Source organism: Mchenga conophoros, linkage group LG23, assembly GCF_057382185.1.
Source record: "Mchenga conophoros isolate Kocher_MC1m ecotype Shallow Benthic linkage group LG23, M_conophoros_male_GT1.1, whole genome shotgun sequence".
Classification (NCBI taxonomy): Eukaryota; Metazoa; Chordata; class Actinopteri; order Cichliformes; family Cichlidae; genus Mchenga; species Mchenga conophoros.
Window position 1 is genome coordinate 3,190,691 of NC_140547.1, and position 13,711 is coordinate 3,204,401.

Sequence of the window (13,711 nt, forward strand, 5' to 3'; positions counted from 1 at the left end):
AGGGGAGCGGGATTTGTGTAGATTTGTTTTTGTTTATTATTTTGGCCTTGGCTCACCCTGAAGTGTTGACACTCCCGTTTTGTTGTTCCTTTTTTTCACTTTGTAAATAAATCACATTATAACGAACGGATTTGTTTCCTGTGGCTGCTTGGGTCTTGGGGTGGGAAGCGAGTGCCTCACTCATGTTATTGCCTGGCCCTAGACGGGTCGTAACAAGCCTTCATCCTTCCCTGTTACTTCATCTTACCCTCTTGTATGTTAAGCACTTTGGTACACCACTGGTTTTAAATGTGCTGTATAAATAAAGGTTATTGTTGTTGTTGTTGTTGTAAACAAAAGCAAATGTAGTATGTACTAATTTGTATATGTATACAATGTAAATCGTAGAATTATGTGCACAAACAGTAATATTACTTTACATACTTATTATTTAATGCTAATTCTTAACATTTTTACACATGTACTAGCACTGTCTCTTTGCCTACTGTTGACATGATTCCAGTTTTCGTTCTTTTAGTGCCTTTTCATACTTTATTACATGAAATGGATGGTAATACGACAAAAGACCTACAACAATAAGAACAAAAAATGTGTAATTTTAACAATTACCTTTTATTTAACCTTCAACAAACAGCCAAAAAACAAAAAGTGCCCAGATTAAGCTTGTAGTGTAGAGAATACTCCACTATTTATGACACCATTAGCTCATTATTACAGGAAATACTCAAGTTAACATGTCTCCTCTCAAGTCTGCAGCCTCTCCTGTGAGACTGAGAAAGAAAGCAGCTTTACTTCTTGCTTTCTTTGACCAGTTGTTCCACTTCCTTCATGAAGCGCAGGCAGAGCTCATCCTGCCACGGCAGAGCAACACACTGAACCGCCACAGGTAGACCCTCGCCACCGGACACTGCCTGAACACAAAAAAACACTCCTGTCACTTAATGCTCAGCAGCTGAACGCACCACCTAAATGTGTAATTTACTAAACAGGGCAAAAGAGCACAATCCCCAAATAGTGCTGAAAGGTGTTTACCTAGAAAAAAAATGGATTTGCTGAATTCATGGGGAAGTCATGTGTGTACATGTGTTCATCTGTAATCTCACGTATTGTCAAAGTGCATGCAGCTGAGCTTGTGTAGATCCACCAGTAATAAGTAACGGTTGTTGGAGCACAGCTGATGTGCTGAAAACCGTGTGCTGTTTACACTCCTGGAATTATAACTGTTTAAGTGGAGTGTGATAAAACTTTATTAAGGAAAAATGTATTTTTAAAGTTTATCAACATAAATACATTGCTTTAATGTCCATCAAAGGTCTGATTCTTCTGAGGATCAGTGCTGTCCTCCTCCCTGTTTCTCCATTTTTTGGCCGTTTCCCTTTGAACCCTATTGCACAGGCTGTGAAACTGAAGAGCTGGAAGCAGGGGCGGAGCGTGGGGGTGGCTTACGGGGCTTAAGCCCGGGTTGTTTTGTCAGAAGCCCGGGGTCTTTTGGAGTGTAATTTTTCATAGTTAGATGTCTGGCTGACAACTGTATAAAACAAAAAGTACACACAATATTCGAAGCACATAGTGCACACTGTGGGAATTTACGACTGTGCGTGAATCCCCCCCTGATATTGGTATGATCCAAGCTCAGGCACTAAGCGACTGAGCGAGGGGGCGGGGCAGCTGCTGCCCGTGAGTGCGCTGTTGGAGAGACGGAGCCAGCCATACTAAGGAGAGCTTAAGTTTGACCAGGTACCAAAGCAAATAATTCGTACCGTACAAATAATGTAAATATGACGGTGCATCACGAAAGATTGATATGAAACTGATCACTTGACCAATATTACGTTACTTGCTCTTCAAGTGAATCAACAAATGGCAAAATGAAAAGCCGAACAAATGCTATTTTTTTTAGAGAGTCTTAGCTTACGTGTGTTTATTTCATATTTTCAGTTCTTACCCTCCCCGACTAAATCGGTTTCAGTTATGTACTGAAACATAAGAATGGACATTCGAGGGTTCTTTCAAAGAAAAAACTCAGGTAAATGTTATTTTATATATTATGCTTTGTATGTTGTTCAGTATATTTCTATGCAAAACAAGAGGGATTTCAGTACACAGCAGGATATTCACATTTGTAACCAGATATTTACATACACTTTAGGGAGAAAACATAAAACATTTTTACTGTACAACATCAATTTAGAGTAAATTTTTGTTTTAGATAAATATTGAAATATATTTTGAATTAGTTAAATTTCAGAATAAAGAGAGACAGAGCTATTTTTATCACTTTCATCAAATTTAGGAGTACATGTACACTAAATTTATTGTTAATTAATAAGAAAACTCCAGACGATTCCATTCTGAGCTGAAGAAGCTTCTGATAGGTTAGTAGAGTCCATGTGAGTAAACTGGTGGCACAGCTGTGGATGCATATAAGGCAAAACACAGAGCCTGTTTCTGTGACATGGGAAAATCAAGAGATATCAACCAAAACACCAGGAAAAGAACTGTGGAGCTCCATAAATGTGGCTCAAGTTTGAATACAATTTGGTGCCATTTGCAATTAAGAAATACAGATAGTTTCTCTCTTTACTCTTAAAGTTAACAAATATGTTTTTATATTTATCAATCTAAAAAAATAAACATTTAGTCTGATTTGATGTTACAATTAAAAAAGTGTTTTTATCTGAAGAGTAAATATCTGGTTTCAACTGTATATTTGATGATTGTCAGCACAAAGAGGGAGAGAGAGGAGAACGAGGACAGAACAGATGAACAAGAGCAGGTGAGACACACATGTTAGTCAAATGGTTGTTTACCAAAAGTATCACCGTATCACAGGTCCTCATGTATCTCGTACCTAGTGTTTCTTTTTAGGTTTGTTATTTTTCAAATTCTGTATTTATTAAGTTCTGCAGGCTTGTTTGCACAACAAGGCTAAATAATTATATAAACTTTTCTCAATCTAAATAGTGGACTTTGGTAGAATTAAAAAATAAGTGTAGTGCAGGTCTATGATGATTTTTAGTGCTATCATCTAGTTCTGATTCTGGTTCTGTCTCGGTTAAGTCCTCAGTAGTCCTGATTTTGAACTGTTGTAGTCCTGTTTTAATTCTGGATCAGTTCTGGGTCTGGTTGAATTGGGGTTTAGTCCCTGTGTCTTGATACAGCCCTGACCTTGTTCTGCCTTGCTGCTTAATTAAAAAACTAGTTTAAGGTGTCCTGCACATGTGATATATATTTTTCCCTATATGAAGTCATTCTTTTTTGAACAGAGCCTATTAATCTTTCAGTCATTTCTACACCCCCCCCCCCCCCCCCCCCCCAAAAAAAAAAAAAAAAAAAAAATCCCACATGCATACTACTCTTTGGGCTAAGCCCCGGGTGTTTCAAATGTCTGGCTCCGCCTCTGGCTGGAAGCAGTTTTGTTGCCGCTGGCATTGTGTGACTCCTTTAGGTTAGAGGCTCCAGGTCATCTCTGAAGCTATTGAGCAAATTTAGCATTAAGTGGCTTGGTAGCTCTGTACCTTGGAATTGTTAGTCTGCTTGCCTATCGATCCTGCTCAATGGTTCCACTTGCACATGTGCTGCAATCAGCTGATTTCACTTCATATGCCAGAAGAGGAAAATAGTGACGCAGTCTATAGCGTGGATATAAACATTAAACACGTGCAAATGGATCATTTACAAAAGTCTCTGAGCCCCCACTTCTTAACTGAAGTCTTCTTACTGCACTCGCTTTGGAAAAATCTATTTTTTTTCATGCCAAAAGTTTGTCCTGACACAACGTGTTAGTAAATCTGGCTCTATGTTCTCACTCAGTCTTATCTCACTGGTACATGTTGCCTACCTCTTTGAAGAGTTTGTCCCACATGTCCTGATAACAGCCCTTATAGTGCTTGAGTTCTTCCTCATCCTTTGTGGTCACTGTGGAAACAGTGACTACACCCGCAGGAAAGGTAAGGAGATTGTAGAGTATCGTGTAGCTAACAGCAGCTTAAAACGCAGAAAAGACAAAACAATTACTTACTTACTTACTCTATATCCAGACCCAGGTTACTTTTTAAATCAAGTAATGTCTGGAGAGTCGTCCTCATCTTTGATGAAATGTCTCTTTTTTTCCTCTTTTCAAAGTTCAGTTGTATTATAACGTGTAACTGTTTTGTACACTAAGGAGCTTGGAAATAAAAGTGTCTGGACTTCTTTAGGTTTCTTGAAGACGTTTCACCTCTCATTCGAGAAGCTTCTTCAGTTCCAAGAGCAGCTGGTGGAGAGTCCCAGATTTTAAGCCCCATGGAAGTGTCCCCAAGAGGGTCATGGACCACCCATTGATCCTATACCTAATCACACCATCCAAGGTGTGAAAACGGGTGTAAGTCACAAGCAGCAATGATGTTTTTCTTTCCAAGCTCCTTAGACTACAGTGACCTGGATGACTGAGTTCACAGACATGTTTTGTACACTGTCATTCTTTTTTTTTATCATGTCTATCCAGTTCCCCAGTGATGAAACCCGCTGAATCCACTACAACATGAATTACACTTTAGCTAAACTTCATTTACAAATAGAAGTACTAAACACAATAAAAATTAAACTGGAAAAATAAAGTGTTTTTTATTAGTTACTGTTATCTTTTGCCTTTTATATTTTACATATCTTTGTAATTTTCTGAAACTATTAAAGTAACAATATCTGATCTAATTTGTGACTTTTGCTTCACACTTTAAACATCTTTAAAGTCCTGTAATTACATTTTTTTGAAAACAAAGTGATAAATACAGAAACTAAGTTGTCTGTCATACTGAGTTAATCATACTTGAAAGTTTGCCACAGTATAAGAAGTTGTAGGCTGGTCCAATCACAGGACACAGCAGCACATCAATGTTGCAGCTCCTCCAATGTGCTATTGTCTCTTGAATGTAGTCCTAAAGAAAACACAGGAAATCTCAATTTCACCTTCAGACTTTCATACGTGACCATGCATCATCAGCTGACAGTACCTCAACAGCAGCATGTTGCTTCCACAGCTCTGGAACAGATCTAAGAATGAAGCAGAATGTTTGGATATAATTCCTAGCACATGGAAATGTAACAAAGAAACGATTCAAGCACAAATGAAGAATTTCAAGGATACTTTCTCACCCAACTCCACAAAGAGCATCAAAGTTGGCAGAAACACGAGGAAACTGCCAAAAAAAATCAGCATCATTATAAATGTTTTATCAGACTGAACTGTGAAGTTAACTGTTAAACCAAGGACTCACCACGGGTTTGAGCAAGAATGAAATGGTTTTCTTCAACCACTTGGGAAAGCCGCAAGGAAAAACCTGAGGCTCCAGACAAGGGTCCACAGGTCCCCCTTCCCTAAAATGAAAGAGATCATTGGCACAGGAGAAAACAGTCTGTTCAGAGACACTGAACTGAGAATTACTGTAATGGTTTCAAAAAGAACCACAACCCCATGTTGCTCGTAAAGACAATGGCAGCATGGTGATGTTTAGTGGTTAGAACTAAAAAGAAACAAAATCTCAAAATGTTAGATGATTTAAGTTTAGAAAACAAATGGTACTAACTGACTTATTAAATGGAACAACTCACAGTTTTTGTAGCACGGTGGTAGCTCCATCTGCTAAAAAACCCTTTATCAATAGTTCAGGGAAAATTTGATCCATCTTCAGTGGACAGTAAGGGACGAGCTAAAGACACAAATATCAACACTAAGGACCTATGACTCATATCACATACGTGGCTTGACAGTGATCATAGTGTGTGTGGTGACGTCTTACTGTGTGTCCTGCTTGCTCTAGCAGAGCTTTGACCTCTCTGACGCCTCGGGCCATGCTTGGAGATGGATGCGTGTAGCCATCGCTTTCCAAATAACCGATCCTTAGAGGTCTGGAGCTTCTGTATATCTAAGGGTCAATCTTTTTTACTTCCTCAGTCAATTAAACATAATCAGTTTGCAAAGGTTAAGATTACAGCCTGTAAAGTTAGTTCTGTATCTCAGGACATTAATAACAGGTGAGGTAAGAGTAATATAAAGTGAAGCGTTAGGACAACTATGTATCCGCTTAATTTGTAGTTTTTAACCAAAAGAATAATCATTAACAGATTATATGAACCTCACAGTACAGGACACACCTCCATGTTAAAAGGTAACGGTGGAACAGTGGGGTCCAAAGAAAACATGTGGTCACAAAGAAGTGCCTGCATGCACAGAGCCAGGCTGTCCACATCTCTTGCCATGGGTCCAGGAGATGACGGCACTAGTTTCATACGAAATATAAAGCAGTGACTCAAATATTTGAGACAGTTTGTGTCTGTGAAATATTGCTATACAGTGGTTATGTAACTACATTTACTTTATATGTAAAGTACATATGTTTCTTACCCGACTTTTGCCCTCGATAAATTGGACGAAGGCCCTGTAAACTAATCATTACACAAAAGTGTTAACAAAGACAAGAGTTTAACTCAGTGTAACTCAATGTGTAATAAATTTCCAGGAAACTGACTGAATGAGACCCACCTGAGCCGACCTGCAGTTGGCTTGAAACCACAGATTCCACAGAAGGATGCAGGAATACGGATACTGCCACCTATATCAGTGCCTATACCAAGCAGAGAGCCCCCTCCCCCGATGAGAGCCCCCTCCCCACCAGATGAACCTCCAGAGGTCTTCTGGGGGTTATGAGGGTTCACAGTCTGCCCGTAGATAGGATTACTGCAGTCATAGCTGTCAACAGACAGTTAATGAGTCTTTGCATATTATTTTCATTCATATTTTCATTATTTGCACATTTGGAATGGACAAAGGCAACTTAACACATGCACTCAGTTTTAAATGTGCTGTAGATTTTTATGTGAGTAACTGATAAAAGATGTACTTTAAAAGAGCTTGAGGCAAGTTGGTTCTCACAAAGGGAATAGCTCCTTGTTTCTTCAGGACTTGAACGAGCACACTGTCCTTTTCAGCGGGCTGGTCCAGGTTAATGACCACACCACAAGAACAGTCATGATTCTAGTGTTGGAAAAAACAAAGATGATAATGTTACATCAAATACCTGAGCTATGATGCTCGAGAATACTGTACCATACTTATAAATACTGATGGGAAATACTTTAACTGTAACTGAAATTTGCATTGCATAACCTTTGTAATACCTTAAATGTAATATTTTCTTTGACGCTAACTGGAACTCCGTACAAGAGACCATCCTTGTTGGAGCCAACAGTTGTCAGCTGGTCCAAACTCTCCAGCAAAATTTCAGTGCAGCAGTTCAGCTTTTTGTTTACAGCCAGAGTCTGTTGGAAAGGAAACAAGCACAGACAGTTTGAGATTAACTTATTCACCTAAAGGGATTTTAATCTTTGTAAAATATTAAACTCTTGTTGGAAACACAGACATTACTTGACACATCAGTCTGTGTTGCTTATATGAATATTATTATCCAGTGTGTCTAAACTTTAACTGTAATAAGACAATTCTGTGTAAAAAGAACTAAAAAGCAGTGAGTTATAAGTAGGAGTAATGTCAAAAATAAACAACATTAAGATAAGTCTGAGTAATTTAAATGATTACTTGTTTAAAAATGACTTTTGCTGTATTTGATCTATTATGAAAGATTTGTGTCATGCTGGATATTGAACCTTTTCCATGTAAGAGTAAAGCACATCCTCGGGGCGCAGTAAACCTTCGTTCAGCTGCTGTGTCAGCTCAGACAGGGAGAGCGTCAGGATGAAAGCAGAGTCAGTTGTCGGATGCTAGGAGACACAGACCCACACAGAATCATTATGTTATTATTTCTTTTAAAGGCTGCAACAAAGAGACGGAACCACATCCATGTACAGATTCAGGATTCTTCCTTCCACTTTTTTTTTACAAACTTTCTCAAACACAGCAATGAGTTCACTGCACTTAAACGGTTTGCACAGTCATAACTTTCATTTTCATGCTCAAGCATGGAGACATTGCAAAGTGCCAGTATTTTGGTATTTAATAACTACACCTCTGCCAGGTTAAACTAAAAGCAGATCATTAGCTGAGATTATCGATAAAGAGAAAGTAGAAAAATCCCCAAAGCTCTGAACTCTCACCGACTGTTTGTACCGGAGCACCGCCTGCTCTGCCCGCTGCAAGCTCTCGTCTCTCCTGTTTCTGGCTCTCTTGATCTTTTCCTCTGCCTGTCGGAGGCTGTTGATCTTTTTCACCCGCACAACCAGGTATCCCACAATGCAGGCAACACCAGTGAGCAGAGCCGCTGTCCACTTGTCCATCTTCACTCTCTTAATAAACGGTTCAGTGTTCTGCGTGATTTTCGTCTTTGTCCTGGGGCTGCAAATGGGTTTAAATGCCACATGGTCCTAACACACAGCTGTTTAAACGCGACAGGCTTGCCTTGTTTTTAGCTGTGAACTAAAGTGGGCGTGGTGAGCATGTAGGGTTGATTAACTTCAGGACAGACAAAAAGCCTTTTTTAGTTACTCATTAACCAGTAGCCACCAACAACTAATATGATAAGAGATAAGATAAGATAAAACTTTATTAATCCCTCGGGTGGGTTCCTCTGGGAAATTCGGTTTCCAAAAGCACAGCACCGACAGAAGTTACAGTTACAGAATATTATATACACACACACATATAAATACAGAGACATATATAAATAAAATATACGAAGGGGATAAATAGGAATAAAAATGAAAATACAAGTGAATTGCACATTTCAAGTATGGAGTCTATTGCACCATTGACTATTTACAAAAGTATTGCACAAGGTATTGCACAGTGAAGTGAAGAGGCACTACAGCTTAGTTGTTCCCCCCTCCCTTGTCCCCCTGTTTCCCCTCCCTCTCCCCTCCAGAGAGGAGTTAAACAGTCTGATGGCGTGTGGGACAAAGGAGTTTTTAAGTCTGTTAGTTCTTGTCTTGGGGAGAAGCAACCTGTCACTGAACAGACTCTTCTGGTTGTTTATGGCCGTGTGCAGAGGATGCCCAGCATTGTTCATAATGTCCATCAGTTTCTTTAATGTCCTTTTCTCTGCCACTGTCACCAGAGTGTCCAGCTTCATGCCGACCACAGAGCCAGCCTTCCTGATCAGTTTCTCCAGCCTGGATGAGTCCTCCTTTGCTGTGCTGCTCCCCCAGCACACCACAGCATAGAAAAGTACTCCAGCAACCACTGACTGGTAAAACATCCACAGGAGCTTCCTGCAGATGTTAAAAGACCTCAGCCTCCTGAGGAAGTACAGTCGGCTTTGGGCTTTTTTATACAGGTGCTCTGTGTTGCATGACCAATCCAGTTTGTTGTCCACCCACAGCCCGAGGTACTTGTACGTGTTGACCACCTACACCTCCTCCCCCTCTATCTGAACCGGCAGTGGACCTGCTCTAGACCTCCCGAAGTCCACAACCAGTTCCTTAGTCTTTGAGGTGTTGAGTTGCAGGTGGTTTGTGTGACTCCATGCAACAAAGTTCCTCACCAGGCTCCTGTACTCCTCTTCCTGATCATCCCAGATACACCCCATGATGGCTGTGTCATCTGCAAACTTCTGAATGTGGCATAATTCAGAGTTGTAGCAGAAGTCAGAGGTGTACAGGGTGAAGAGAAGAGGGGACAGCACAGTTCCCTGTGGTGCTCCTGTGCTGCTGACCACAGTGTCCGACGTGATGTCCTTCAGCCTGACGTACTGTGGTCTGTCGGTGAGGTAGTCGGAGATCCAAGCCACCAGGCAGGGGTCCACCTCCATCCTGTTCAGTTTTTCCTGAAGCATACAGGGCTGGATGGTATTAAAGGCACTGGAAAAGTCAAGAAACAGGATCCTGACCGTGCCTTTTCCCCCATCCAGGTGTGAGTGGGCTCTGTGCAGGAGGTACAGGATGGCATCCTCCACTCCGACATCCGCCTTGTATGCAAACTGTAGTGGGTCCTGGGCATGTTGTACCTGTGGTCGGAGGAGGTTGAGGAAGAGCCGCTCTAGAGTCTTCATAAGATGTGACGTCAGTGCCACCGTTCGGAAGTCATTCAGCTCATTGGGCCGGTTCCTTTTGGGGACCGGGACGATGCAGGATGTCTTCCATAGGGCGGGCACTCTCCCCAGTCGCAGACTGAGATTGAAGACTCGTTGTAGCGGCTCCCCAAGTTCAGCAGCACACGCCTTTAGCATCCTAGGACACACCTTGTCTGGGCCTGCTGCCTTTCTGGGGCGAAGCTTCCTCAGTTGCCTCCTGACCTGATCCACTGTGACACTGGGAGATGTTTGGGAAGAGGGGAGGGGGGGAGATGTCTTGCTGCTGAGAGAGGGATTCGAGGAGGGGGGTGTCATGGTGTCAGGAAGGGGGGGAAGCGAGGGAGGTAGGAGAGTGGGGAGAGGACTCTGTAGTAAAGGTGAGGGTGAGCGTGGGGGTTGTGGGCTGGTCAAAACCTGTTTCTTTCGTTTGCCTTCTCCACAGTCCCCCCCACTGTACTTTTCTTGGTGTTGTGGCCTGTGATGGTTTTCACACCATTCCAGACCTCCCTCATATTGTTCCTCTCCAACTTCTGCTCCACCTTCCTCCTGTAGGTGTCCTTTGCTTCCCTCAGGCAGCGTTTCACCTCCTGCTGTGCTGCTTTCATCTCCTCCTTCACTTTGCTCCTGAAAGCCTTCTTCTTCATGTTGAGGACAGCTTTGACTTCCTGTGTTACCCACGGTTTGTTATTAGGATAACACCGTACCGTCTTAGCAGGGGCGACTGTGTCCACACAAAAGTTGAGGTAGTCTGTAAGACAGTGTGTCGCCCCCTCTATGTCCTCACCATGTGGGCTCAGAAGCACATCCCAGTCTGTGGTGTCATAGCAGTCTCTCAGAGCATCCTCCTTTTCTGGGGTCCATCTCCGGATGGAGCGCGTTGTGACAGGCTGCCTTTGGACGAGGGGTGTGTATTGTGGCTGTAGGTAAACCAGGTTGTGGTCTGACTTCCCTAGTGGGGGGAGGGGGGTGGCTCTGTATGCATCTCTCACATTAGCATACAGTAGGTCAATTGTCCTGTTGCTCCTTGTGGGACAATTCACAAACTGGTGAAAAGCAGCCAGAGTAGAATCCAGTGTGGCATGGTTAAAGTCTCCAGATATAATAATGAAAGCCTCGGGGTTTTGTGTCTGAAGTCTTGCTGTGACTGTGTGTATTTTCTCACAGGCAGCTGTTGAGTCAGCCCTCGGAGGGATGTAAACACACACACAGATCACATGACTGAACTCCCGAGGTAGATAATATGGCCGCAAGCTAACAGCTAGCAGCTCCAGGTCCGGACGGCATACCGAAACTTTAACGGAGACGTGTCCAGGGTTACAGTATCTGTTGTTAACGTAGACCAGGGACGTGCAGAGGGGGGGGGGCTAGAGGGGCTTGAGCACCCGCCCCTTTCCTGATGAGTGCCCAAAGTGCCCTTTTGTTGAGGCAACTTTTAAAATTTTTTTATTTATTTTTTTATGTGTGTGTGCGTGCGGAGTCCTTTCTGTGCCCCTCAACAATAATATTTAACTATTAATCACAGTTTTGCTAAATAAAAGGATCTGGCTTGCATCAGTCACATGATCACTATTAACCAATGATCGCCCTCGACGGCAGAACGCGCTGGTTACGAGCCGGGAACGAGCTCACAAAGAGCACGCGCATTTTTTGCGGTCCGGAGCTGTAGGAGAAACACAAGTTAACTCAGAGACACAGACTGATGCGACAAAACCAGTAAGTAGGTGTACAGCGTACACTGTAGTGTGTAGCACCCAGGAGTATTAGCTTATTACGTACACGTTGGTAAGCTGTCTTGTTGCAACTGACGAACTGAAACAAACGAGCGTGCTGTGTGTGCAACAGCGCGACAAACATTACCTGTCCTTTTATTAACTGCACAGGTAGTGCTGGTCATAGCTGCTGGCTACCTGTGTAAGGCTGTCATGGGTCTGTAGCTCTGTCACCGTTTTAGGGAACATATTTAGTTTTAAAGTATTTAGAACATATTTAGTTTTAGAGTAAGTTTCTGGGCATTTCCTGCCTTTCTGGAGGGATTATATTTCACTAAAAAACGATCTAATATGCATGTCCACATAATAATTATTATAATTATAATATATTAAAAAACACAAGCTGTATTTTAAAAAACATACATTAAGAAGCAGATTATATTAGATTTATATTTTAAATAAGACAAAAGTTGGATTTTACAGCAGCAAAATGATTGTATCTCTAGTTTAAAAATGTAATAAGCTTTGCCCTGCACAGAGTGGATAGTGAAACAAATGGAATCATCATAAATACATTATTTCATATTTATTACTTCCCCCTCCTCATTGCTTTATTATTGTAGCTCTAGTAATGAATAATAATGTAAGGATTCTGGATCAGCACCATGATGCCCATAGTATATACAGTATTCTGAAGAAGGTCTAAAATGTCACTGTGTGTGCATGTGTGTGTTTTATTTAGCTGGATTTAAAAAAATATTACTCATGATATAACATTGTGCAGACATGGCTGGTAAGGACATGAGGAGGAAACAGTAGGAGCTGTGTGAGGCTACTAAAGGCAGTGCTATAACATTTTTCTGTCATCATTTTATTATAGATTAAGTGCAGGAGTTGTTAGGTGTGGATAATTAGATTATAGTTTATTGCAATAGCAAGTTGTGCCTTGTTCTCAGATAGACAGCAAGTGGAGAGTGATATATGAAATGATGGGATGGAAGGAAGAAGAGAAGCAAAGAGTGATTCACAGGCAGAGCCGAGTTTATGTCACAGTTTTTTGTTGCCTTATGGTTCCAAGCGCTGTCACCAATCTTTGCATTTTGTTATTATCTCATGACACTTGTTTAATCAGCTACCATCTCTCCTGTGGACTTTTTAATGTCTACAGTCTCAGATCAACACAGCCCTGCCCTTCCCATATTAGATTCTTGATGAATGTGTGTTGTTGTTATTCAGCCTGGTTCAATGTGCCCCTTTTTAACTTTGAGCACCCGCCCCTTTAAACCTCTCTGCACGTCCCTGACGTAGACAATGAGTCCCCCACCTCTGCTTTTTCCGCTGGCCTGCGTGTCCCTATCGGCTCTCACGGATGTGAAACCGCATAGGTCTACGTTAGCCTGTGGCGTTAGCTCGGTTAGCCACGTCTCCGTGAAGATAAACAAGCTGCACTCACGGTATAGTCTGTGGTTGTTCAGAGCGCACAGTTCATCAATCTTATTCTGTAGCGCGTTCACGTTGCCCATTATCACTGTCGGGATTGATGGTTTGAATCGCCTCCGGTGATCCGCTCTCCTCGCTCCAGCATGAGCGTGAGAAAGAGTGATTAACCCACTAACAAAAAATCAATATGCTATGTAATTAATAGCATAACACAGTACTAACTTAGCCTATATGCACAAGAACATAAATAATAAACTTCATTCAACACTGTAAAATTAATTAGCTCCAAGAAATTATGGATACAACTATAAATATAGTTATTTGGCTTATATCGTGATATATATCGTTATCGCCCGAAATGAAAAAGCATATCGTGATATGAAAAAATCTTATATCGCCCAGCTCTATTAACAATATAGCTCCAAGCTACCTCATTGAGCTACTTAGATTATACACCCCTGCTAGAGTACTAAGATCATCTTCCCAGTCACTCTTGGTACTGCCGAGATCCCGGCTGAAGACTAGAGGTGACCGAGCGTTTGCCTTGGCTGCACCCAATCTATG

The 13,711-nt window shown here is 41.7% G+C and overlaps 1 protein-coding gene across 1 annotated transcript; it reads right to left on the reverse strand.

Annotated features, from left to right (window-relative positions):
• Positions 1–593: 593 nt before the first annotated feature.
• Positions 594–8,401, reverse strand: LOC146546386 (vitamin D3 hydroxylase-associated protein-like). Its single transcript, XM_085265103.1, has 15 exons — positions 8,089–8,401; positions 7,642–7,755; positions 7,156–7,296; positions 6,879–7,012; positions 6,521–6,727; positions 6,383–6,423; positions 6,133–6,257; positions 5,778–5,903; positions 5,590–5,687; positions 5,256–5,355; positions 5,134–5,177; positions 4,992–5,031; positions 4,808–4,916; positions 3,842–3,987; positions 594–911 (listed from the first exon to the last, which is right to left on the reverse strand). Exons 1-15 carry the CDS (start codon positions 8,266–8,268, stop codon positions 789–791), a joined length of 1,728 nt encoding a protein of 575 aa, XP_085121229.1. The 5' UTR covers positions 8,269–8,401; the 3' UTR covers positions 594–788.
• Positions 8,402–13,711: the final 5,310 nt, after the last annotated feature.

Bases quoted from the DNA above. Each gene is read 5' to 3' on its own strand.
- LOC146546386 (XM_085265103.1), bottom strand. From the start codon at position 8,268: ATGGACAAGTGGACAGCGGCTCTGCTCACTGGTGTTGCCTGCATTGTG. The intron at 7,297-7,641 runs GTTCAATATCCA...CCTTTCCAACAG, and splicing joins TTTACTCTTACATGGAAAAG to ACTCTGGCTGTAAACAAAAA. The intron at 6,258-6,382 runs GTAAGAAACATA...GTATGAAACTAG, and splicing joins TTATCGAGGGCAAAAGTCGG to TGCCGTCATCTCCTGGACCC.